General features: G+C 41.8%; 2 protein-coding genes across 4 annotated transcripts in view; both read left to right on the top strand.

Moving 5' to 3' along the window:
* Positions 1–708: 708 nt before the first annotated feature.
* On the top strand, positions 709–17,244 carry LOC139416413 (procollagen-lysine, 2-oxoglutarate 5-dioxygenase 1a). Of its 2 annotated transcripts, none has more exons than XM_071165004.1 (19): positions 709–1,023; positions 1,856–1,947; positions 2,133–2,263; positions 2,823–2,986; positions 3,799–3,911; positions 4,106–4,169; positions 5,991–6,088; positions 6,289–6,390; positions 7,285–7,416; positions 9,083–9,204; positions 9,459–9,563; positions 9,757–9,882; positions 10,155–10,296; positions 11,222–11,335; positions 13,220–13,285; positions 13,725–13,829; positions 13,947–14,093; positions 14,759–14,884; positions 16,258–17,244. In XM_071165004.1, the coding sequence occupies exons 1-19, from the start codon at positions 930–932 to the stop codon at positions 16,411–16,413; spliced, it is 2,199 nt and encodes a 732-aa protein (XP_071021105.1). In that variant the 5' UTR covers positions 709–929; the 3' UTR covers positions 16,414–17,244. The 2 variants fall into 2 exon arrangements, with proteins under 2 accessions (XP_071021105.1, XP_071021104.1); XM_071165003.1 differs by lacking the exon at positions 14,759–14,884 and adding an exon at positions 15,180–15,305 and having other exon boundaries at positions 809–1,023.
* Positions 17,245–17,961: 717 nt separating this feature from the next.
* Positions 17,962–25,721, top strand: part of LOC139416412 (mitofusin 2) — a 28,534-nt gene continuing 20,774 nt past the window's right edge. Inside the window, exons 1-2 of one of the 2 annotated variants that reach the window (XM_071165002.1) lie at positions 17,962–18,183; positions 23,762–23,940. In XM_071165002.1, coding sequence (XP_071021103.1) covers positions 23,766–23,940 — 175 coding nt within the window. In that variant the 5' untranslated portion in view covers positions 17,962–18,183; positions 23,762–23,765. Of the gene's footprint in view, positions 18,184–18,762; positions 18,987–23,761; positions 23,941–25,721 lie in introns of those variants that run through there. The other variant, XM_071165001.1, reaches the window with a different exon arrangement.

Genomic DNA, 25,721 nt, shown 5'->3' with positions numbered 1-25,721 from the left:
GATTTCTAAATTTATTTTGCCACGCTCGCGCACTCGACGTGTCCGGTCTGGTCAGCATGTAAGTAAGGTTACCACTTCATATTTTCAAGCATGGTGGTGGCTGCATCATGTTATGGACTGCTCGTCATGTCATCAGCAAGAGAGTATTTTGGGGGGAATCAAAATTTACGGAATAAGGCTAGACACTGGCAAAATCCTAGAGCAAACCCTGGTTCAGTCTGCTTTCCAACAGACATTGGGAGGCAAATGTACATTTCAGCAGGACAATAAGCTAAAACTCAAGGCCAAATTTACACTGGAGTTGCATCCCAAGATGACATTGAATGTTCCTGAGTGACTTGGTTAGTTTCGACTTAAATCGGCTTTAAAATCTATGGCAAGACATGAAAATGGTTGTTTAGCAATGTTCTACAACCAACTTGACAGAGCATGAAAAATACAAAAAAGTTCCAATATTGTACAATCCAGGTGTCCAAAGCTCTTAGTGATTTACCCCTAAAGACTCGCCGCTGTAAGGGCTGCCAAAGATGATTCTTTGCACGTATTGACTCGGGGTTGAATACTTATCTCATCAAGACAGTGTTTTATTTTTACAGATTATTTTGAGTAGATATTTTTGTTTAGCCTATTTATTTTATTTTCATGTTTGTCTGTGCCTGGTCGGCGGAAGTCTCACTTTAAAGACTAATGGTGCAGTAAAAATCATGCACTTGATGCAGCTGTTCTGTCCTACCGGGTCAACTAAAAACCTAATCAAGCTTCTCCAAAGTGGGCTTATTTTACTGGGTTGGGCGGGTTTTTGTGTCTGATTGGTCTACTAAGTGTCAATCAAATCGGGAAACACTTTAAGTACACAACTGTTTGACTAAAATCATATGGTATCGCCAAGGAAGTGTTAGGCTGAGGATTGGTGAAGATTTAACCCGAAAATGAGAGCTTTTTCCTTATTAATATTGGCCTGGATGTCCTTGCTTGTGGTTTTACCAGTGATACGTTGTAAAGAACAGCGAGAACTATCCGAAGGTAGGACAGCTCAAATAGCAACTCAACTTGCATTCCAACGTTTTAAATGTTGCTGAGTATTTTGCAATCTCGCTAGATATAAAGATGGAGTCATGAAAGTCGCTATTCAAACGTTATTACATTGTAATTTGCATGTAACTCTCTCGGACTGATAAAAAGCAATTGCATTGCAGATACAAAGTTCCACCGGGTGTTCTCGAGAGTTCCATGCCGCTGACGTGGACTGGATCGCGTCTGATTTAATTCAGACTTGTGCCTAATGTTCTATTGAAAACAAATACATATCAAGAAAGATGCAATATAGGCCTACAATGCTTGATAGCATATTATGGATTTCATCAGGGGTTGAAGTATGTTATGCGCAAGTGGCAGAGATCAGTTAACATTAGGTTACTTACTTTTAGCCTAGTTTAATATATTTTTTTCTTGCAGGAATTTTCTAGCTACTGTACACATACTAATGTTTTTTTCTACCTCAGTTTAGCATAATGTTTACTGAGCTATAAATCAACATTGCATGTGTGCTGGAAATATTTTTTTTATTGATAGAGATTGATGGAAAGTATCACTTCACAGTTTTAAGAAAACACTCATTAAACATACTCTAATGGCATACTACAGTATGCTATCATAAGAGAGAAGGGGAACATTTCAATGGTCAAGTAGACACATCTATACATTCTCAGAGACCACATCTGGATATATTATTCAATTGAACATGGTTGGTACAGACTGTTTACTTCAAGTTTTATGTGATTTTACATTGCACACACACTACACGAGCTAATTCTCGCATCAATTACATACTTCCATTGTTTTTCATTTCTTTCAGGCAACCTTTTAGTTGTGACTGTTGCGACCAAAGAGACAGATGGCTTCAGGCGTTTCATGAGGTCTGCCCGACACTTTAACTACACTATCAAGGTATGGAAAGTTCTGACAAGATAAAACTGATCCAACATTTGTGTCCAGACAATGACTGGCAACCATTCACTCTCTCCCGCTGGAAAATATCAATACCTTAGTGAGGAAACAAGCCTTTTTGAAGAAGGTATATATCTTTTTGTTGTGGAGAATGTGTTTTGCAGTTGTTCTCTTTGGGTTTGAAGGTGCTTGGCAGAGGGGAGCCATGGAAAGGTGGGGACTATATGACCGAGCCAGGAGGGGGTCAGAAAGTGCGCCTTCTTAAAGCTGGTTTGCAGGAGATAGAGGAAGACAAGGTTGTCCTCTTCATTGACAGGTAGCCTTCAATCTGCCTTCACTCTTACCAGCATTATTGAATATATTATTGAATATATTCACACACAAAATTCAGTGTACATCAAAATTCAGCTTGCCCAACGACTGGTTCAGCACTGGTCTTACCCCACCAGACATGTCACCAGGAGTCTTTTCTCAGTCCCAAGGTCCAAAACAAATTCAAGAAAATGTACAGTATTATACAGAGCCATGATTGCATGGAACTCCATTCCATCTCATATAGGTGGAAGTGAACAGCAAACTTGGTTTCAAAAAACAAATAAAGCAACACCACATGGCCTCTTCCCCATGTGACCTACTTGTTGTGTGTATGTACTGACATGTATGTGTAACTGATAGCTGCTCACACACACACTAAATGTTAATGTTTTTAAATGTATGTCAATTGTATAGTATTTCGTCTGTAATGTCTTTTTTGTTATGTGTCGGACCCCAGGAAGACTAGCTATCGCCATTGGTGTCGGCTATTGGGGATCCTAATAAATCCCCCCCTGAACAATGAGGCTCATAAAGGTTCTCTTTTCTCTCACTCTGACCAGCTATGATGTTGTCTTCGCTTCCGGTCCCAAAGAGCTGCTGAAGAAATTCCAGCAGACAAGACACAAGGTGGTCTTCTCTGCAGAGACCCTCATCTGGCCCGACAGACACTTGGAGGACAAGCACCCTCACTTCCGAGAGGGAAAGAGGTTCTTGGGCTCAGGGGGTATGTAAACACACTCCTCTTGATCACCTAGCAATGGAAAGCAGCCATTTTGTTAACTGTCAACAGCAAGTTGTTGTCAGTTAAACACTAATACTAACAAACACAGCTTTGCTTTTTAAACGTTGACATGCAACAGTCCAGTTAGAAGTTGTCTCAGTCATTTTTATAGAAAGAAAGACATTGGGCCTAAGACATAGGAACTGGGCATGAATTCACCTGGCAGTTTATCCACTAAGGTTTGAGACTGAATGGCAGTTTTATAATCTTAATGTTTAAGTCAGCTGCTGAAAACCAGAGCGACCGAAGTCCAAACACGAATATGAAATCACATAAATTGGACCTCTATTACATTGACCATTTGTTTTTGAAATTCCAGTTCTACTGTTCAAACTGCTTTGTCTTTGTCATATCAAATCAACTTTTATTTGTCACATGTGCCGAATACAACAGGTGTAGAACGCACAAGCCCTTAACTAACAATGCAGTTTTAAGAAAAATAAGTGTTGAGTAAAAAATAGTTAAGTAAAAAATCTAAATAACAAATAATTGAAAAAGCAGCAGTAAAATAACATTAGCGAGGCTATATACAGGGGGTACCGGTACAGAGTCAATGTGCGGGGGCACCGGTTAGTTGAGGTAATATGTATATGTAAGTGACTATGCATAGATAATAAACAGAGAGTAGCAACAGTGTAAAAGAGAGGGGGGAGGACAATGCAAATAGTCTGGGTAGCCATTTGATTAGCTGTTCAGGAGTCTTATGGCTTGGGGTTAGAACCCGTATTGTTCACACGTTCTATCTTTGTCCCTAGGATTCATTGGCTATGTTCCTAACCTCAAAGAGATGGTTGCTGACTGGACTGGGGAGGACAGTGACAGTGATCAACTTTTCTTCACCAAGATTTATATCAACCCAGAGAAAAGAGTAGGAATCTACCTCTATACTGATCTTGTTATGGTTCTTTAAGTGGTCTCTCTCAGAACTACCTTAGCACTTTACTATCTATGCATTTCTTCTTGGTATGAGTACTGTATGTGTACTGTAACATTATATCTATGCAGTATGTTTCCTCATGCTGTTTTTGTTTTCTTAATAAGTGATATGTTTTTTCTCTCCAGAAATCCATCAATATAACACTGGACAACAGATGCAGAATGTTTCATAATCTTCATGGATCCCTTGGTGAGTTTTTAACAAATTACACATCTCTTTATGTCTTAGAGCATGTCTCGCCATTGTCTCCCACTTCACCTCTAGCCAACAAGTATACACATGTACTTCAACATTTTCGAATGAAAAGGCCACTGCACCACTGAAACGTACTGACATCAGCTTTTAAATTGTTGATCCTCCCCCCTCCTGGGACATCAAAACGGCTGTTTCAGTTTACACTCTTTCCCGTTCTGTAAATAAATGCTTGGAGAAGAAAAGAGGAAAGTGCGACCTCCCTCTGGTTTCACTTCCTGACTGTGTTAGTCGTGATTGGCTGATTGAGGCTTTGATGAAGGTGTATGAGTGTGATGCAGGTTGTCATATCCTTAGGCTTTCTGGTTCAGCCGACAGACTGCTTTGAGCCTTTCTTCCCTCTCTTTTACTCTCTTTCTCTCCTCCTCTTCCCCGCCCTCTCTTTTTCCTGTATGCCGCTGGCTGAAGCTGAGCCTGCGTTAGGAATTTATGAGTTTGCTGTGAGAAAGGGATGTGTCTGAGCTCACGTAGACCAGAGAGGGAAGGGGGAGGGGTCGGGCACAGCTCCTCTATGCTTTTTCCAGATGCTCCCAAAGCACAGGGCTGGATGTGTATAAACTTTTTAAGCGGCTGCAGTTAGGTGGGCGTGCTGAGTAAACGCTACATCCTACCAACTCCACAGCAACGGCTTCCTGTTAATAGCTATAGACTTCCCTATAATAGTCAGCTTCTTGAGAGGGATAGCAAGATCATGCTTGTTTGTGTTCATGTCTTGAAACCTACTTGAGGTGAAAAGGAGAGAGCTGAAATTGTCACAGCATCGTTGTAGAACCCAGCCTCCCAGAGAGAGACATGCATTCATTCGCAAAATGTAGTGAGTAGTGACGTCTCTGGTGGTTTGCCGGTTTCAACTGCAACGCCCCACAGTTGCTACATGTTTTTTTGATGCAGGTCAGCTTTGGAAAAGTGTTTTATTTTTAACCTTAATTTACACGGGTAAATTACATTGAGACCTAGGCATTGTTTATAAGTGAGCCCTGAACACATTAAATACAGAGTTTGTTAGTTTTGTAACAAAATCTGTTGAATTACTGTGTAATGAAATCCATCTCCAATACATGATGTCCTGAGTGTATTGTATGTTTCAGTACTGTAGATTGATTAGCCACTGAGTGGCATGCTTCAAGTCTCTCTTGGAAGACACGTGGCCGGCCAACAATTGGCAGACTTTACTGACTTTATTGTCCCCATGGGGAAAATTTGTTGCAGTGGCATGTACACGTTTATTTTTTTTAATTTCACCTTTATTTAACCAGGTAGGCCAGTTGAGAACAAGTTCTCATTTACAACTGCGACCTGGCCAAGATACAGCAAAGCAGTGCGACAAAAACAACAACACAGAGTTACACATGGAATAAACAAACGTACAGTCAATAACGCAATAGAAAAATCTATGTACAGTGTGTGCAAATGTAGTAAGATTAGGGAGGTAAGGTAATAAATAGGCCATAGTGGCGAAGTAATTACAATTTAGCATTAACACTGGAGTGATAGATGTGCAGATGATGATGTGCAAGTAGAGTTACTGGGGTGCAAAAGAGCAAAATAAAAAATAACAATATGGGGATGAGATAGTTGGGTGGGCTATTTACAGATGGGCTGTGTACAGGTACAGTGATCGGTAAGCTGCTCTGACAGCTGATGCTTAAAGTTAGAGAGGGAGATATAAGTCTCCAGCTTCAGTGATTTTTGCAATTCGTTCCAGTCATTTTGTTGCAGGACTGGTACTGATGTTACGGTTTGTGTGTTTGCGCCTAGATGAGGTGGTGTTGAAGTTTGAGGACGGGCAAGTGCGGGCCAGAAATGTGTTGTATGATACATTACCTGTCGTTATTCATGGCAACGGGCCCACCAAGGTAACCTTCCAACTTTTGACCCTTTGACCCCTATTGACCGTTGTAATTCTATTGACCATTGAAATTCAGACACAATAAATAGAATGTAAGACCACAATAAATAGAATGTAAGACCAAAAAAATAATCCAAATATTTGGAAAAAAGGTAGATAAACAGTATCAGGAAGTGGTAAAAAGAAAATAAATGTTTCTTGTTTAAGCTCCAGATCAACTACTTGAGCAACTACATCCCCACAGTGTGGACGTTTGAGACGGGATGCAGTGTGTGTCTTGAGGACCTGCGGCCACTCTCAGGACTCAAGGTGGGTTGCCTGTCTGTTTATGTGAAGTATTCTGGTAATACACTCTTAGGGCGTATTCTCATTGAAGAGAGTTGTAGCAGAGGTATCGTGATGACATTTCAATTGACCTAATATGTACATAAACTTTTCAATTGACATGAGCAACGGAATTTCACGTGCCTAGAGAAGGTTCGGTGGATTGGCGATGGACATTCTTGCTTCGCAGCTTAAATTTACCGTAAATATCCCAGTATAGCCACCAGCCAGTAAGCATCCTTTTAACAAACTATTCAACTATGCAAGCAACTTCATCTTAACCAACTTTTCATCTTAAGCATATTACACTCTCTTGTATAATGCAACAATTCACAACCGTGTGCAGAGTATTAAAGGGTTTATTTTCTTATCTGTACATTCATTATATTTCAGGTTAAAAAAAGACACATTTCAGCTGTTTCAAAAGCATTGCTCTGCCATTTCGATTTTTACTTTAGGAGCATTTAGCTTGAAGAGACCATTCTGTTTACTGTTGACTGCTCAGATAGGGGTAACTTTCGAGCAAAGCTCGCCTGCGACCTCCGTAGGAGAAGTGACAAGTTTACATTACACTAAAAGGTCTAGCCGAGGTTATTTTCTATAAACTTCTAATGTAGCTCTTGTAGTGAGAATACACTCTTAAGATTAATTGTAATACACCTGCGTCGGAAACGACACGCACGGCCGACACGCAATGTATACCGGTGCGATTAATGGTCACCTGTGGTGTGTGCCAATGGAGCTTGATTGCAGGTTGGGTGACAAGATTCTCTGGGGGGGATTGGATGGAAAGGCATTTGATTTTTATATGCAAGGTTTTCAAGTCGACTGCAATGTACATGACAATGTCATTACATTATTATTTTTAATACTGTACAGGAGAGCGACTACCCACTGGTGGTTATTGGAATCTTCATCCAGCAGCCCACCCCCTTTGTCAGTGTGTTCTTTGAGACCTTGCTCAAACTGGAATACCCAAAGAACCGACTCAAACTCTTCATCTACAACCAGGTGAGAGAAACATATTTTATTACATAGTACCATCGATCTAACATTTAAAGGGATACTTTGGGGTTTTGTCAATGAGGCCTTTTATCTACTTCCCCAGAGTCAGGTGAACCCATGCATACCATTTTGATGTCTCTGCATCCAGTATACAGGTAGTTTATTGATTGTTAGCGCAGCTAGCTGTTACCATAGACTTCTAGTCATGGCGCTATCGCTAGTTACTAACTTCCTTCAAACTGCACGCAGAGAAATACAAATTGTATCCACGAGTTCATCAGGCTCTGGGGAAGTAGATCATTGTAAGTAGATGCAAGTGTCCCTTTAATAAATGTGTATAATGAAATATTTTCCCTTTTGATTTGAGTAACCGTTTGGTCTTGTATGAATGGAACACCGTATTAGTTACACCCAGTAACCTCTTGTGCATTTCTCCCTCCGAATTGTTGCCAATCCACACATGTGCTCACATGCCTCTTTGGATAGTATAACAATGACGAGGAATGTGTTGGATCTGTGCAAGTACCAGTCAAGGGTCAACCGACTTAACTTCAGGGTCCGTGCATGAGATATGTTGACATGAATCAAAGTTGTATTACAACACTTGAAATTTGTTGTTAAAAGTTGATGCTTTCATAAGTTCTAGTCTTCCAGAATTGAAGTAGAGAGGAGATTCAGCAACTCTTAGTGGACAATAAAAGTTTGGGAAAACCCTGAAGAAGGCCGAAAGCTGGAACGCGCTGGTTTTCCTTTCATTAAAAAAAATAAGCGTTTCTATTCACTTCTAATTTCCATCAAGAGTTGCTGAATCTCTACTTCAGTTGCTCCTCAATTCATACACCTTGGTTGGAGAGCGAGGTAGCCATATTTATCAAGAATTGAAATGACAGATTTCATTGAACAGATTACCATATCCCACATTGTACAGTGCCTTGCGAAAGTATTCGGCCCCCTTGAACTTTGCGACCTTTTGCCACATTTCAGGCTTCAAACATAAAGATATAAAACTGTATTTTTTTGTGAAGAATCAACAACAAGTGGGACACAATCATAAACATATCCAGGTGTTAGAATGGCCAAGTCAAAGTCCAGACCTGAATCCAATCGAGAATCTGTGGAAAGAACTGAAAACTTCTGTTCACAAATGCTCTCCATCCAACTTCACTGAGCTCGAGCTGTTTGGCAACGAGGAATGGGAAAAAAATTCAGTCTCTCGATGTGCAAAACTGATAGAGACATACCCCAAGCGACTTACAGCTGTAATCGCAGCAAAAGGTGGCGCTACAAAGTATTAACTTAAGGGGGCTGAATAATTTTGCACGCCCAATTTTTCAGTTTTTGATTTGTTAAAAAAGTTTGAAATGTCCAATAAATGTCGTTCCACTTCATGATTGTGTCCCACTTGTTGTTGATTCTTCACAAAAAAATACAGTTTTATATCTTTATGTTTGAAGCCTGAAATGTGGCAAAAGGTCGCAAAGTTCAAGGGGGCCGAATACTTTCGCAAGGCACTGTAGCTCAATGGCTTTGTTTAAATCAACCTCAAACATCTTGTGGGCTATAATGCTCTCATTGTAACTCTTTATTTTTCCTATGTGTGAATGTGAATAAGACTGTTACAGAAGCACAACAGCTCTTGTCTTTGCTACTGTCCCACAATGTCCTCTTACAGGAGCAGCACCACGAGGTAGCGGTCAGCTCTTTCCTGAAGGACCATGGGAAAGAGTACCAGGATGTTAAGGTCATCGGGCCTGAGGAGAACATGGACAGGGTGGCTTCCCGCAACCTCGGCCTGTGAGTTCACCTTGGCTTTCTCTCTCATACTAGCTTTGGATGCGCACATACAACCTAGCTTGACATTATTCCCAAGTTTTTCAAAGATGTTCAGCATGTGACAAGGGGTAGTTTACTGATTAGGGCCGCTGCCTTCAGCGCATACATGCACTGTATCAATCTGGGTTCGAATCCCCAATGAAGAAAAAAAATGTTAGGTTTGGGACTGCCCCATAAATGTGTGTTTACTATGTTTCCTATTTTTTGGTTCCCAGTGATATGTGCCGACAGGACAAGGACTGTGAGTATTTCTTCAGCATGGATATCGAAGTGGTTCTGAAGAACAAGGACACCCTAAAGATTCTCATCGAGCAAAATGAGTAAGCGGCAATAAAAATGAGCCTGTCGATTATGCCTGACCAGATTCCCGATCTCTGATGACGCATGCAATAACTGCTCTCCTAAAAATACTGGACACACACACACACACACACGTGTATTTGGGTGGATACACTTTCAAAGCTCAGCTGGTTTTCAGTGGGACGTGATTAATCATCCCCTGTCACCCTTCAGGCCTATAATTGCACCCATGATAACCCGAGAAGGCCGCCTGTGGACCAACTTCTGGGGAGCACTCAGTGCTGATGGTTACTACGCTAGGTCGGAGGACTATGTGGACATTGTGCAAGGACGCAGAGTGTAAGTCACACACACATTATTTCCCATAACTGATTATACCAATATGGTCATTATGGAACAATGTTATTTTATAGAGAGCTGAGGTCTGATGGGTTTTTGTTATAACTCTCCCCGGGGGGCAGAAATGCTTGTTTCCTGCTGTAGGATCATATTTTGCTAAACTCGGCAACACTACTACAGCTTCCATGCCAGTACCATAGTCTTGTTTAAGAGAGCGCTTCCAGCACAATGTATGGGAAGCCTGTTCTAAATATTGTTTATTGTCACTACAGTGGTGTGTGGAATGTCCCCTACCTGACCAAGGTGTACCTGGTGAAGGCCAGCCTCCTTCACGAGGAGCTCTCCAACAACGACCTCTTCAGCTCGGGCACTCTGGACCTCGACATGGCCTTCTGTCACAACGCCAGAAACAAAGTCAGTGTTGGAAAGCTATGATAGATTGATTGGTCAAATTCTCCATTTCATTTTGGGTATAAAATAATGCATGACAGGCCTCCAAGTGGCGCAGTGGTCTAAGGCACTGCCTCGCAGTGCTAGCTGTGCCGCTAGAGATTCTGGGTTCGAATCCAGGTTCTATGGCAGCCGGCCGCGACTGGGAGACCCATGGGGCGGCGCACAATTGGCCCAGCATCGTCCGGGTTAGGGGAGGGTTTGGCCAGCAGGGATGTCCTTGTCCCATCGCGCATTAGCAACTCCTGTGGCGGGCCGGGCTCAGTGCACGCTGACACGGTGTTTCCTCCGACACATTGGTGCGGCTGGCTTCCAGGTTAAGTGGGAATTGTGTCAAGAAGCAGTGCGGCTTGGTTGGGTTTCAGAGGACGCACGGCTCTCGACCTTTGCCTCACCCGAGTCCATACGGGAGTTGCAGCGAAGAGACAAGACAGTAACTACAAATTGGATACCATGAAATTGGGCAGAAAAAGGGGTCAAATATAAAATAAAACAACAAATGTAAGAATACTTTATGGCCATTACCTTGCAGAGAACTTAAATGTGTCTTTATGCTCACAACATAAAGCAATGGGTCAGCAGCACCCCTTGGAAAAATTTGAGGAATTAAGTGCCTTGCTCAAGGGCGCACCAGCAGGCAATGGCATGTAGGATTCCATCGTTATTTATTCTGAAGTCTCGTCTTGCTCTCAGTCCTTCAGTGTCCAGTATTAGTCACGGGTGCTTAGGTTTCAAAATATAGCAAAACTCTGATTAGAAGTGAGACACCCAAACAGCGTCGAACCCGTAGAAGTCCCAAAACTTAAGCCAGGTAGCAAATATTTTAAAACTATAGCTTCAAACTAAATGATAAAAAAAAAAGTTAACGCCCTTTGCTTCAATTTCTCAGGGAGTCTTCATGTATGTTACAAATATGCACACATTTGGACGGATGCTGTCGACAGAAAACTACCAGATGAGCCATCTCCACAACGATCTGTGGCAGATCTTTGAAAACCCTAAGGTGAGAATTAGGTTGTCAAGTAGTCATTGGGGGGGGGGGGGGGGACAAAGGCTCCCCTTGACTCAATTCAGGCCTAGACAGCATCATGTACCTCACAACTTTGGATTAGTCTGTTTGAAGACTAATTGCAGCACTCAGCTGCAGAAGAGCTTATTCCATGTCATTACATGCATGTGTATTTTCTGCAGTGCTTTGCAACAGTAAGAATGCCATTGTCTTATATAAATCTGCTTATGTGGACACTTTGTATCTGTTCATGTGTTAACTTGTCTAATCACAATAAATATAGTAATGCATATCTACACTGAGTATACCAAACATTAAGAGCACCTTCCTAATATTTAGTTGCACCCCCTTTTGCCCTCAGAACAGCCCCAATTCGTTGAGGCATGGGCTCTACAAGGTATCGAAAGCGTTCCACAGGGATGCTGGCCCATGCTGACTCCAGTCTGATCGCCTTGAGATAGAAGCTGTTTTTCAGTCTCTCGGTCCCAGCTTTGATGCACCTGTACTGACCTCGCCTTCTGGATGATAGTGGGGTGAACAGGCCGTGGCTCGGGTGGTTGATGTCCTTAATGATCTTTTTGGCCTTCCTTTTTGGCCTTCGGGTGCTGTAGGTGTCCTGGAGGGCAGGTAGTTTGCCCCCAGTGATGCATTGGGCAGACCTCACTACCCTCTGGAGAGCACTGCGGTTGCGGGCGGTGCAGTTGCCGTACATGGCAGTGATACAGCCCGACTGGATGCTCTCAATTGTGCATCTGTAAAAGTTTGAGGGTTTTAGGGGCCAAGCCAACCTTCTTCACCACGCTGTCTGTGTGGGTGGACCATTTCAGATCATCAGTGATGTGTACGCCGAGGAACTCGACGCTTTCCACCTTCTCCACTGCGGTCCCATCAATGTGGATAGGGGGTACTTCCTCTGCTTCCTCTGCTAAGTCCACGATCAGCTCCTTTGTTTTGTTGACATTGAGTAAGAGGTTATTTTCCTGACACCACACTTCGAGGGCCCTCACCTCCTCCCTGTAGGCTGTCTCGTCATTGTTGGTAATCAAGCCTACCACTGTAGTGTCTTCTGCAAACTTGATGATTGAGTAGGAGATGTGTGTGGCCTGCAGTTGTGGGTGAACAGGGAGTACAGGAGGGGGCTGAGCACGCACCCTTGTGGGGCCCCAGTGTTGAGGACCAGCGTAGTGGAGATGTTTCCTACCTTCACCATTTGGGGGTGACCCGTCAGGAAGTCCAGGAGCCAGTTGCACAGGGCGGGGTTCAGACCCATGGACCTGAGCTTAATGATGAGCTTGGAGGGTACTATGGTGTTGAATGCTGGGATAGGGTGAGATTGAATATGTCTGTAAACATTCCAGCCAGCTGGTCTGCACATTCTCTGAGGACGCGGCTAGGGATGCCGTCTGGGCCGGCAGCCTTGCGAGGATTAACACGCTTAAATGTCTTACTCACGTCGGCCACGGAGGAGAGCCCACAGTCCTTGGTAGCGGGCTGCGTTGGCACTGTGTTATCCTCAAAGAGGGCGAAGAAGATGTTTAGCTTGTCCAGAAGCAAGACGTCGGTGTCCGCTACGTGGCTGGCTTTCCCTTTGTAGTCTGTGATTGTAGACCCTGCCACATACGTCTCATGTCTGAGTTGTTGAATTGCGACTCCACTTTGTCTCTGTACTGACATTTTGCCTGTTGGATTGCCTTACGGAGGGAATAACTACACTATTGGTATTCTGCTATATTCCCAGTCACCTTGCCATGGTTCAATGCGGTGGTTCGCGCTTTCAGTTTAGCTTTCACCTGGTTTCAGCTGGTGAGTCCGTGTCATGGAAAGAGCAGGTGTTCTTAATGTTTTGTACACTCACTGTATATTCTTCATTTTCCTCAGGATTGGGAGGAGCGTTACATCCATGAGAACTACACTAAGATAATGAGAGACAAACTGATTGAAACAGTGAGTACTTGTTTTTCTATCAAAGTATAATATTTCAATGCTCACTCAAGATCACTGACATTGCCTATTGCTCTATATAAAATGATGATAATGGCTAATAAAGGTGATAACCAAAGTTTCTTAATATATAAAAATATATACCATGTAGCAGACCCTTTTATCTTAAGCGACTTACAAATCATGTGTACATACATTTTACGTACGGGTGGCCTCGGAAATCAAACGCACTATTTCAAGCGTCATGCTCTACCAACTTAGCTACAGAAGACTATTTCAGGGTGGTCAAAGTCCAGTTGGCTACAAATGAAGACCACAAACTGCATGCTCAAAATATTTATAGAATTTACTGTTTATGGAGAGAGTAGAAATTCCATGCCTATCTACTACTCTTTGAAAATGCAAGGTCACTCAATTGTACATTTTTTTTGCCCCCTTCCAGCCTTGCCCTGATGTATACTGGTTCCCGCTATTCTCTGATATTGGATGTGACCACATTGTTCAAGAAATGGAAAACTTTGGACAGTGGTCAGGTGGCCGAAATACGGTATGTATTTATACTCCTAAACCAATGTAGCCTACAATTATTATCTTACCTAACAAACCTGTAAATGTAGTAACTTGAGCATTGTGTCATGTTTTTACATGTTCTTATTTACTGAAGGACACAAGGATCCAGGGTGGCTATGAGAATGTCCCCACCATTGATATCCACATGACTCAAATCAATTATGAGAAAGAGTGGCAGAAGCTTCTGTTGGATTACATAGCCCCAATCACAGAGACAATGTATCCTGGATACTACACCAAGGTATGTTTTTTTGTTTTTTTAAACACACACATTTGTACTCATTTTTGATGGATTTATGCGCAGCTCAACAGAAATTCATATTTTCATTACTCTACACATTTTTCATGGATTTTAACTCCTGAATTCTATCATTACAACGTGGAGAACAATAGAGAATGCATAAATGATCATGAAAGTTTCATTTTACATTCCACTTTCAGCTGGGGGGTTGTTTGTGTGGTTATAATGGTACATCGTGGTTCTTGCTTTAGTAAGTCCCACAAAATGTAAATATTTCTGCACATTTGTGCACCGTTCTGTTACCTATCGCCACCTTGTGGCCTGATATCTGTTGATTTAGCCAAGTAGAGTTATGTTTGTTTATCTAAATATGTTTAAATGCACACCGCTCCTGTTATTTTGATTAACTTTTGAATATTACTTTGTTCACAGGTTAACAATATTAATATTCTTATTTATGTTTTCAAAATGTAGAATTATACTGTATGCTTCAGGATTTACAGTAGAATGGTCTACATTTATACAATGCATCATTCATTTAATTCAAATGCAACAGACGTGTTTAATTATATTGCAAATATATATTTTGAATAGAATCTTATGTATAGAACAGGGTCCCTCTGTGCTACCATGTTGACCCTGACATGAGTCTCTTCTCTTATCAGTGTATCTCTTACCTCAACTTCGTAGTGAGGTACAAACCTGACGAGCAGCCCCTGCTCACCCCTCACCACGATGCATCTACTTTCACTATTAATGTAGCTCTCAACAGCAAAGAAATTGACTATGAGGTAAATGAGTATTAGGGGTCCAGTCCAGTAAGACACACTAAACTGGCAGGTAACCTAGACAAATAACCCTTAAACCCTTGTTTGAGGACAGGGTGCAGGTGTATTGTCCTCTTTCCTGTCTCTTCTCTGGGAATGTATGCTGGAATCGGGGAGCTCTTTCTTTTTCTTAGCTGAGGTTTCAACCAGGAGGTCAAGGGGCATGCGGCCTGTCCCGGCAGCCCTCCCGGCTCGTTTGTGAATGCTGCATGACTCTTTGCATCACTCTGGTATTTTCTGTCTGTCTCTCTCTTTGCAGGCTCAGTTTGACTTGGCGTTTGTAGTTAGATATAAGCCAGACGAGCAGCCCTTTTTAAGGCCACACCATGACGCGTCCACATTTACTATAAATATTGCACTCAATCAAAAAGTGCTTGATTACCAGGTGAGTGTGTTTGTGTGATGATTTACACATTGACTTGGGGAGTTGGCCTCTAAAGACTGGGTTGGACCAACTTTGATATGTGAACACTTGTAGGGCTACCCCCATGGTAATATTTGTAACACTTATGGATGTGCCCTGATTTGTTATACCCTCAGGCACCTCTGTAATTAAAACCCTGCGCCCCACTATTATTAACATCTATTACAATTGGTTAGGATAACCCGACTACTGTATACGGTCATTTAGTGTGAAATTGGAACAGAAAGATCAGTGAAGTTGTGTGTTTTCCTGAAATGTTGCAATCAAGTTTGCCAATCAACTTATTTCAAGTAGGAATGCAAGTGTTGGAATGTACAGTATGTCTTCTGAAATGTTCTAAGCATGCAGACCACTAGTTGCTTTGTATGTTTTCATCACTGTTTGTTTCTATGAATACAATTATTCAAGGGTGAGTTTCCCAGAAACATCAAGACCGTCTTTAGCATTAAGATACTCGTTCCTCCATTGCCCACCAATGGATTTAAGATGATCTTATTGCTAAAGAAACTCACCCCAGATTGCTTTCATCAGAATCATTTTGGTGACTCTCATTCTTTCTCCTTTGCACGTAAAAAAAACCCAACCATCATTTGAAAGGCTTTTGAATATGTGTTGTATTGCATCCGTGTTATTACCCTGCATATTTCGAACTTGGACAAGAATAGGTGCATAATCTGGTTTGTTTTGAGAAGAAAGTGCTTTCCGCACAGTTACTGTTTCTCCACTGTTCACAATGTGTTATTTGCACATAGTTATGTACCTATGATGAAAGCCTTCAGTGTTCTCCTGTGCAGTATGACCTTGAGTCTTAGACAAGTTGACATTTCTCTATGTATAGAATGTGAAGCATGTGTGAATCTCCTGGCTGGATATACCTTTCCTGACTTCATCTCTGTTTGCTTTCCCATTGAAGGGTGGGGGATGCAGGTTCATACGGTATAACTGCTCCGTCGAGGCACCCCGCAAAGGCTGGGCCCTCATGCATCCTGGACGGCTCACCCACTATCACGAGGGCCTGCGAACCACTGCAGGCACTCGATACATCGCAGTGTCATTTGTGGACCCCTGAGTGCCAATGGCAATGTGCTGCCACTTCCAGGTGTCAGCTGTTGTTTCTATGGTGCCTTTACTGAACTTTTGTTAATTCAGGAAAACTCCATTAGCCAAATCCAAGTGGGCGTTGCGGGAGACCTTTTCTCTTGAAACCCCTTTCCACTGAAAGTCATTTGAAACGTTTGTGAGACAAATGTACTGTTTTAGTATTATTATTTTAACTGTCAAAATAACTTGTTTTGTTGAATCAAGACACTCCTACATACATTATGAGGCAATAAGAATAACTTTATTTGTAAAGTGCCCTTCATTTCTAAATACACTCCTAATACAGTATGCAATGCACCATGGTCTTGGAGATTATTAAAACATCTGTCCTATTTATTATTTTGATATTTGTATAAAAGGAGTTTATTCCAAAGATTCCGTGTAATATCTAAAGAACACAGCTCGTAACACATTCTCAGTCCCCTTGTCATTTTCATGTTGAAAACAAGTCCATGTTCAGCACCCAAACATTGTCGATGCAATGAATAGAGCCGACATGAGTCCTTATTCTACATGTCAGACAGGCATGTTTGTTCTAAATTGCCTACTTCTATCAGAATGTTCCAAGACGTTGCATCCTGCTAAAAGCGCACCAGAACATATACTGTATGTTTCTCTTAAATAACTACATACTTTTTTTTTTACATTCCATGACAAGTAATCATTGAGGACAAAGTTTGACTGAATTGATCTGATGCTGCCTGGGCACACTCTGAAAAATGTTGTAAACGCTAGTAGAGATAGTTGTGAGAATTTATATTTTGGTCATTTGTCAATAAAACACTGAACCAAACTATGATTCCACTGTGCAAACAATCCTTTGAGTAGTTGGTACTGTATCAAAAGCCAAAACACTGTTTTTATTGTGGCCGAAACAAAGATAGCGGAATGAATGAGACAATTACAGAATGGACTGTTCAGTCAGAGGTTATTCCAATGACATGTCCTAAATAAATGTATATTCATTGATTGGTCCCAACATAGTGTATACAATACCTGCTTCTCCACAAATCTCATGGCCAAATGCCTATACTTTTATGAATATTTAGACAGTAGCTGCTGTTTAGGCTGGGGTAGGGTGAAGTTGCCCCTAGGCTTAGATTCTGATCTTGGGTCAGTTTAGCATTTTCCCCACTAATAGTTAAGGTTTGGATTGGGGGAGGGGGAAATAATCCTAGATCTGTATCTTGGGGAAACAGCTTTTAGGCTGTGACTTTTCAACTGATGTGTTGTTATAGTGATTACAGTTTGTTTATTTCCATACATATTTTTTGAAATATTTATTTGATCTTACTAGTTAATTATTTATTTTCTTACTCTAAAGCCACAAAGTATTGTCTCTCGAGATACAAGGCGTATATGGTTTCTTTATCTGGAATTATTTAAAAATGTGTTGATCTATCGATATTTTGTATTTATTTGCGTACTTTCTGAATACCCACGTTTACGTTAAATGATTGATTCATCTATTTACAGTGATTGTAGGTAGTTCCACTCCACTCCAATAGGTGGCGATAACGTGCCTTTGCTGTAGTTGTCAACCACCACAAAACTGATCAAGGACGTGAAAATTACAAAATTTACTCCTTTTCCATTCATTGGCTAGGTCATTTAATTGGATAGGTCGGAGAAAACAGCTAACTAACTAGATTTTGTAACATTTAAGTACATATTCATTGCTATAATCCAAGGACCAAGATGCAAGAAGACTGGTTATAAATCAGTCCACCCTTTCGTGGTAAGACTTCTCCAGTGATGCTAACGGTCGTTGGCTAATGTTAGCTAGCTGCTAACGTTGTTACATTCACGTGAGACAACGTGAAGCATCGGAGCCTTCTAGCTATCTACCTTTGTAGCTAACTCTTTAGCTAGTTATGTCATGTCCAAAGTCAGAGAGAAACTTGTAAAACCAGCGCAAATGTCACTTGTGGTTAGTTAACGGCAGCAAGCTACCCGCCATTAGCCAGTCTTTGGCAAATGACAGGAGTGGGATGTTCGCTAAAAGACCGGTAACCCAGACTACACAAACTAGCTACCCCACAATAATACCAAAGTCAATATCAGCATGTGAAATATTTAACTAGCTATAACATTTCACAATTGTCAACGTGATTCCAGTTTTCGCAAGGCCAACGGCCCTTTCACACAGAAACAAACCGGGCGAGTAGGACAAGACGAGAAGCGAAAATCACGGAAAAACTGAGCTGATTAATTTGGTTCACTGTTTCGTTTTAGCACATGTCGGTGAAATATATACTCCGTCATGACGATATACAAGGTCTGTGGTCTATCTCTAGGCAAATTATCCCCAATCTCCAGTCATGAGAACGTTATCATGACGTCGCACGTTTCATTTTTAGGGTGGATTATCCCTTAGGTCACTGCGGTAACGTTAATGTAGTCTGTTTGACCACTGCAGCCTCAGCTGAGTCTCTTGCGAAATGTAGGTGAATGGTAACGATCAAGTTCTTGTCTAGCTAACTAGATAAAGTAGCATTAGCCTAATATTTTCCCTGAAGGTTGATCTAACAAGTAGGTAAGGTAAGTGGCACCTACCCTCAGTTTTACTCAATGCTGAATCGCTTTTGATGGGAATTTTTCTACTCTTTACACAAAAGGTCAAATAGGGTCCGCTTATAGTTGTCCTTTTTCACATATGTACAAGTGTGAAATGTAAATGTTTTTTTTGCGTATCCAGCTCTCCCTGAGGCACCCTCGGACAGTTGGGTCAAGGGCCAGGGATCACAGGCAGTCATCCAGGGGGAGTGGTGCCTATGCACATAGTCAAGCAGTTAGCTACAGATTGTACATACACCAGATAATGTGATTAATGCTTTCAAGACAACTAGGAATCCATTAGTTAACATTTGCATACTCTTTTTGCATATAGCTTCCTATTAGTTGATTCTGATATTTTTCAAGTGGGAAACTGAGCAATTTTTTTGGTCTCGAAAGTGGCATTAAAGGGAAAATCTACCCAAACTATCTTAAAAAAAAATAATTCATTAGTCAACTGTTGATACAGTCCCAAATGGTTTTGCATGTCAGCAGTCACATTTTCAAGATATTGCACGTTTGACTGCTTTAATGCAAAACACATTTGAGGTTGCAATTGAGAATTGACTGCAAAGGGTAGGCTGTGGCTGAAAAAGACATCTGAATTTTACATGGGCTACAATATGCTTGTGGCTTGAACTTTGTCATTACTGACAGGGCAGTAGTCCATGTGAACCACGGCTGTCTGACACTGGGAATGGGGACGGCTGCCAAAAGCAAATCATGCTTGTCCTTACAGTGTAGGCCTTACTGAAGGTGACTCAGAGCTGCTCACTCTCTCTCTGTTGAACACTTATTGGCTGAGTCACTAGGGTTGGGTAGGTTTAGGATCATATTGAACAATAATAAATTAAGATTCTGTACTTTGAGGTTTTTACTATCATTATTAAGAGTGCACTCTTAGATCCTGTTCGATATCATGAGTTGATGCATTGCTTGCTGATGTCAAGTCAACAATATGACAAAAATAATGTTTCAGGAGTTGTAGTTAACTCACTCAGGCACTCTAATCACAGATTATCATGGAGTTTTGGTAGATTATCAGATGGCAATGCCTAGGCTTCTGTTAGGTTGACACCTGACACTAGTAACCTGGTGCCAAGAGCTCCTGGTGACAGTCAATTGGCTGTGAAGTCTGGCACTCCTGCAGAGCACGTACCAGTGCATGTGCTTTTTGGCTTAGACCTGTAGGCCTATACTGTCTCTGTCTCTAGGACTACAAAAATGCTTTGATAGAGGACACATTATCTTTTTATATCTATCAGGAAGTCAAATGAACCCGGTTGAGATGTGTTTATGATGGTTGTGTGATTGACTAGGCTACTGCATGAGTAATATAGGCTATATGACAATGTCATTAGTTTAGATTAAAACTAGGGCCGGGAATTTAACCTTTATTTAACTAGGCAAGTCAGTTAAGAACAAATTCTTATTTAAAATGATGGCCTAGGAACAGTGGGTTAACTGCCTTGTTCTGTGGCAGAACAACAGATTTTTTTCCTCTATCAGCTCGGGGATTCGATCTAGTAACCTTTCGGTTACTGCCCCATTGCGCTAACCACTAGGCTACCTTCCGATACGACATTATCACCATACTTAGGTGCCGATACTATACAGTGCCTTGCGAAAGTATTCGGCCCCCTTGAACTTTGCGACCTTTTGCCACATTTCAGGCTTCAAACATAAAGATATAAAACTGTATTTTTTTGTAAAGAATCAACAACAAGTGGGACACAATCATGAAGTGGAACGACATTTATTGGATATTGCAAACTTTTTTAACAAATCAAAAACTGAAAAATGGGGCGTGCAAAATTATTCGGCCCCTTTACTTTCAGTGCAGCAAACTCTCTCCAGAAGTTCAGTGAGGATCTCTGAATGATCCAATGTTGACCTAAATGACTAATGATGATAAATACAATCCACCTGTGTGTAATCAAGTCTCCGTATAAATGCACCTACACTGTGATAGTCTCAGAGGTCCGTTAAAAGCGCAGAGAGCATCATGAAGAACAAGGAACACACCAGGCAGGTCCGAGATACTGTTGTGAAGAAGTTTAAAGCCGGATTTGGATACAAAAAGATTCCCCAAGCTTTAAACATCCCAAGGAGCACTGTGCAAGCGATAATATTGAAATGGAAGGAGTATCAGACCACTGCAAATCTACCAAGACCTGGCCGTCCCTCTAAACTTTCAGCTCATACAAGGAGAAGACTGATCAGAGATGCAGCCAAGAGGCCCATGATCACTCTGGATGAACTGCAGAGATCTACAGCTGAGGTGGGAGACTCTGTCCATAGGACAACAATCAGTCGTATATTGCACAAATCTGGCCTTTATGGAAGAGTGGCAAGAAGAAAGCCATTTCTTAAAGATATCCATAAAAAGTGTCATTTAAAGTTTGCCACAAGCCACCTGGGAGACACACCAAACATGTGGAAGAAGGTGCTCTGGTCAGATGAAACCAAAATTGAACTTTTTGGCAACAATGCAAAACGTTATGTTTGGCGTAAAAGCAACACAGCTGAACACACCATCCCCACTGTCAAACATGGTGGTGGCAGCATCATGGTTTGGGCCTGCTTTTCTTCAGCAGGGACAGGGAAGATGGTTAAAATTGATGGGAAGATGGATGGAGCCAAATACAGGACCATTCTGGAAGAAAACCTGATGGAGTCTGCAAAAGACCTGAGACTGGGACGGAGATTTGTCTTCCAACAAGACAATGATCCAAAACATAAAGCAAAATCTACAATGGAATGGTTCAAAAATAAACATATCCAGGTGATAGAATGACCAAGTCAAAGTCCAGACCTGAATCCAATCGAGAATCTGTGGAAAGAACTGAAAACTGCTGTTCACAAATGCTCTCCATCCAACCTCACTGAGCTGGAGCTGTTTTGCAAGGAGGAATGGGAAGAAATTTCAGTCTCTCGATGTGCAAAACTGATAGAGACATACCCCAAGCGACTTACAGCTGTAATCGCAGCAAAAGGTGGCGCTACAAAGTATTAACTTAAGGGGGCTGAATAATTTTGCACGCCCAATTTTTCAGTTTTTGATTTGTTAAAAAAGTTTGAAATATCCAATAAATGTCGTTCCACTTCATGATTGTGTCCCACTTGTTGTTGATTCTTCACAAAAAAATACAGTTTTATATCTTTACGTATGAAGCCTGAAATGTGGCAAAAGGTCGCAAAGTTCAAGGGGGCCGAATACTTTCGCAAGGCACTGTATGTAGGCCTATTGCGATTCTCAAGATTTATTGAGATTTTATGTTCCAAAAATATTTCTCACCATATATTGCTCACCATGTGGGCCAATTCCACGGTAACAAAGTGATGCTGAGACTCGTGTTATTCACTTTAAAATGTATGCCAAACAAAAAGCAATGATTTCAAAGTGAAAACAACAACTCTATGCACAAGGACTAATTCAAAAAGAAAATCCTCTGACTTTTGACAAACACATTTTACTTGAAGAACAGTGCAGATGCGAAGTTTGTTAAAATAATGACAGTTTGTGCTTTTGGTGCCGTCATTCTGTTACCAAACTATGCATCTGCACTGATAAACATTTGAAAGTTGAAAATGTGAGTCGCGGCATCACTCTATTAATGTGGAATTGCCCAGAGGGACAAGAGAGACATGAGAAAAGTTCAGGTTTTTATCCGTCATGGAAATAAAAGTGCTGAAAACAAATTCGCTCACTATTGAAAAAGATGGAGAACAAGATATGTAGGAAAAATACTGGTGTTTTTTATGCAGTTACAGCCAACTAACATAAGTAATATTGCGTTATAGCGTTAAATAATATCCCGATATGTGACTTGACCCCCCCCCCCCCCCAATCACAAGTTAAAAGTCAGCTGATTGACCATTAGCCTATTGTTTGTCAATGTTATTTGTGGAAACTAAATTGATTCTATTCTAGCTGGTTTTCATTCTGAAGTTGATTTTTCTCCTGTGTAATTGTCATCTGATAATGAGGTGTCGTTCAGCTCAAAAAATATTCACAATCTATCTTGCTTGCATATGGTACCCAAATCTAAAGCAATCTCCTGAAAAAGTCAACTGTAAAACAAGTTTAGAGTGGATATTATCCTATAGCCTAGGCTTACTAGCTGAAAAGGGATCTGGAAACATCCCGATTTCCTTTCTGTGGGATCCTAATAGGAGAGTGAATGTATTGTTTACATCCTCACCATTTTGAACAGAGCAGCATTTTTCCTATTAGCAGCTGGCATTCAAAGGACCGTTCTACTCTACATTTGACTCCCCAATGAACAATGTAGCCTATGTTTTAAATAGGGGTCAGTTAATGAAGTTTAGTTTTTCATTGAACGTAAGCCATTGTTCTGCTACTATTTGACTAGTAAGGTGTCTTGTCATTCCTTCTGTTTTCACTGTTGAAACATTTTGAATGCCTTTTACAATTTGTATTTTACCGCAGGTAGGCTAAGAAATGTAGCCTAATCACATAACATGGTTTTATCTTTTTCAACTGGAATATGATAAGGATTTGGTTTTGTTTTACTTTCTCCCTGGGTTTTGAGCTTTCAGTTGGGATTAGTCGCTCGTTAAGCCTATCCTTCCAATGCCATCAGCGTTTCAGAGGAAGCTAGGGCCTACATTTGTAAATGAGTTCATCCTTTTTTCCCCTCTTTTCTTCTTTTTTTAATTTATTATTTTTATATATTTTTTTACCTAGGATGATTTGTTTTCAGTAACACATTTTGTCTCTATGCTCTCTTTTTCAGTGCAATGTCTCTGGTTTTCACACGACCTAACCCCAACGCTATTGGCAAGAAAGACAAAAGACTCATGGCGGAGGTGAACGCCAGCCCGCTCAAGCACTTTGTCACGGCCAAGAAGAAAATCAACGGCATCTTCGAGCAGCTGGCCGCGTACATCAAAGAAAGCTCCTACTTTCTGGAAGGTAGCTACCAGCCTTCCACCTTACCACAAGTTGTGATCGAGAGAGCTGGCTTTCTTTTACACGTTTACACCAATGAACAGCACAATGTTTTGTGGTGTGGAATTGATTGACACTTGCCTGTTTTATTGGCAGCTAGGTTTCAGTCCAAACAGTACTGTGTGTGGAGTACAACGGAAATATTATTCCGTCTGTCTTTGGCACTCAACACCCACACATGTCATTCACTAAGTGAATTATCCGGCTCAAGTTTGCGTCGTATGGCTGATTTAAAATGTATTTATGCCAAATTCTCTGTGTTGGTCCAGTTTAGAGGTGTGTGTGTGTATATATATGTGTATATGTATATATATATATGTATGTATGTATGTATGTATGTATGTATGTATATATATATATGTATATGTATATGTATATATATATATATGTATGTATATATATGTATGTATGTGTGTAACACTTAAACAACACAATGTAACTCTAAGTCAATCACACTTCTGTGAAATCAAACTGTCCACTTAGGAAGCAACACTGATTGACAATAAATTTCACATGCTGTTGTGCAAATGGAATTGACAACAGGTGGAAATTATAGGCATTTAGCAAGACGCCCCACCTGCAGAACCCCAGGAGTGGTTCTGCAGGTGGGGACCACAGACCACTTCTCAGTTCCTATTCTTCCTGGCTGATGTTTTGGTCACTTTTGAATGTTGGCGGTGCTTTCACTCTAGTGGTAGCATGAGATGGAGTCTACAACCCACACAAGTGGCTCGGGTAGTGCAGCTCATCCAGGATGGCACATCAATGCGAGATGTGGCAAGGTTTGCTGTGTCTGTCAGCGTGGTGTCCAGAGCATGGAGGTGCTACCAGGAGACAGGCCAGTACATCAGGAGACGTGGAGGAGGCCGTAGGAGGGCAACAACCCAGCAGCAGGACCGCTACCTCCACCTTTGTGCAAGGAGGAGCACTGCCAGAGCCCTGCAAAATGACCTCCAGCAGGCCACAAATGTGCATGTGTCTGCTCAAACGGTCAGAAACAGACTCCATGAGGGTGGTATGAGGGCCCGACTTCCACAGGTGGGGGTTGTGCTTACAGCCCAACACAGTGCAGGACGTTTGGCATTTGCCAGAGAACACCAAGATTGGCAAATTCGCCACTGGCGCCCTGTGCTCTTCACAGATGAAAGCAGGTTTACACTGAGCATATGTGACAGTCTGGAGACGCCGTGGAGAACGTTCTGCTGCCTGCAACATCCTCCAGCATGACCGGTTTGGCGGTGGGTCAGTCATGGTGTGGGGTGGCATTTCTTTGTGGGGCCGCACAGCCCTCCATGTGCTCGCCAGAGGTAGCCTGACTGCCATTAGGTACCGAGATGAGATCCTCAGACCCCTTGTGAGACCATATGCTGGTGCGGTTGGCCCTGGGTTCCTCCTAATGCAAGACAATGCTAGACCTCATGTGGCTGGAGTGTGTCAGCAGTTCCTGCAAGAGGAAGGCATTGATGCTATGGACTAGCCCGCCCGTTCCCCAGACCTGAATCCAATTGAGCACATCTGGGACATCATGTCTCTCTCCATCCACCAACGCCACGTTGCACCACAGACTGTCCAGGAGTTGGCGGATGCTTTAGTCCAGGTGTGGGAGGAGATCCCTCAGGAGACCATCCGCCACCTCATCAGGAGCATGCCCAGGCGTTGTAGGGAGGTCATACAGGCACGTGGAGGCCACACACACTACTGAGCCTCATTTTGACTTGTTTTAAGGACATTACATCAAAGTTGGA

The sequence above is a fragment of the Oncorhynchus clarkii genome, chromosome 9, assembly GCF_045791955.1.
Source record: "Oncorhynchus clarkii lewisi isolate Uvic-CL-2024 chromosome 9, UVic_Ocla_1.0, whole genome shotgun sequence".
Lineage (NCBI taxonomy): Eukaryota > Metazoa > Chordata > Actinopteri > Salmoniformes > Salmonidae > Oncorhynchus > Oncorhynchus clarkii.
This window is presented reverse-complemented; position numbering and strand designations above follow the sequence as displayed.

Bases quoted from the DNA above. Each gene is read 5' to 3' on its own strand.
- LOC139416413 (XM_071165004.1), top strand. From the start codon at position 930: ATGAGAGCTTTTTCCTTATTAATATTGGCCTGGATGTCCTTGCTTGTG. The intron at 7,417-9,082 runs GTGAGAGAAACA...GTCCTCTTACAG, and splicing joins AACTCTTCATCTACAACCAG to GAGCAGCACCACGAGGTAGC. The intron at 13,286-13,724 runs GTGAGTACTTGT...GCCCCCTTCCAG, and splicing joins GAGACAAACTGATTGAAACA to CCTTGCCCTGATGTATACTG.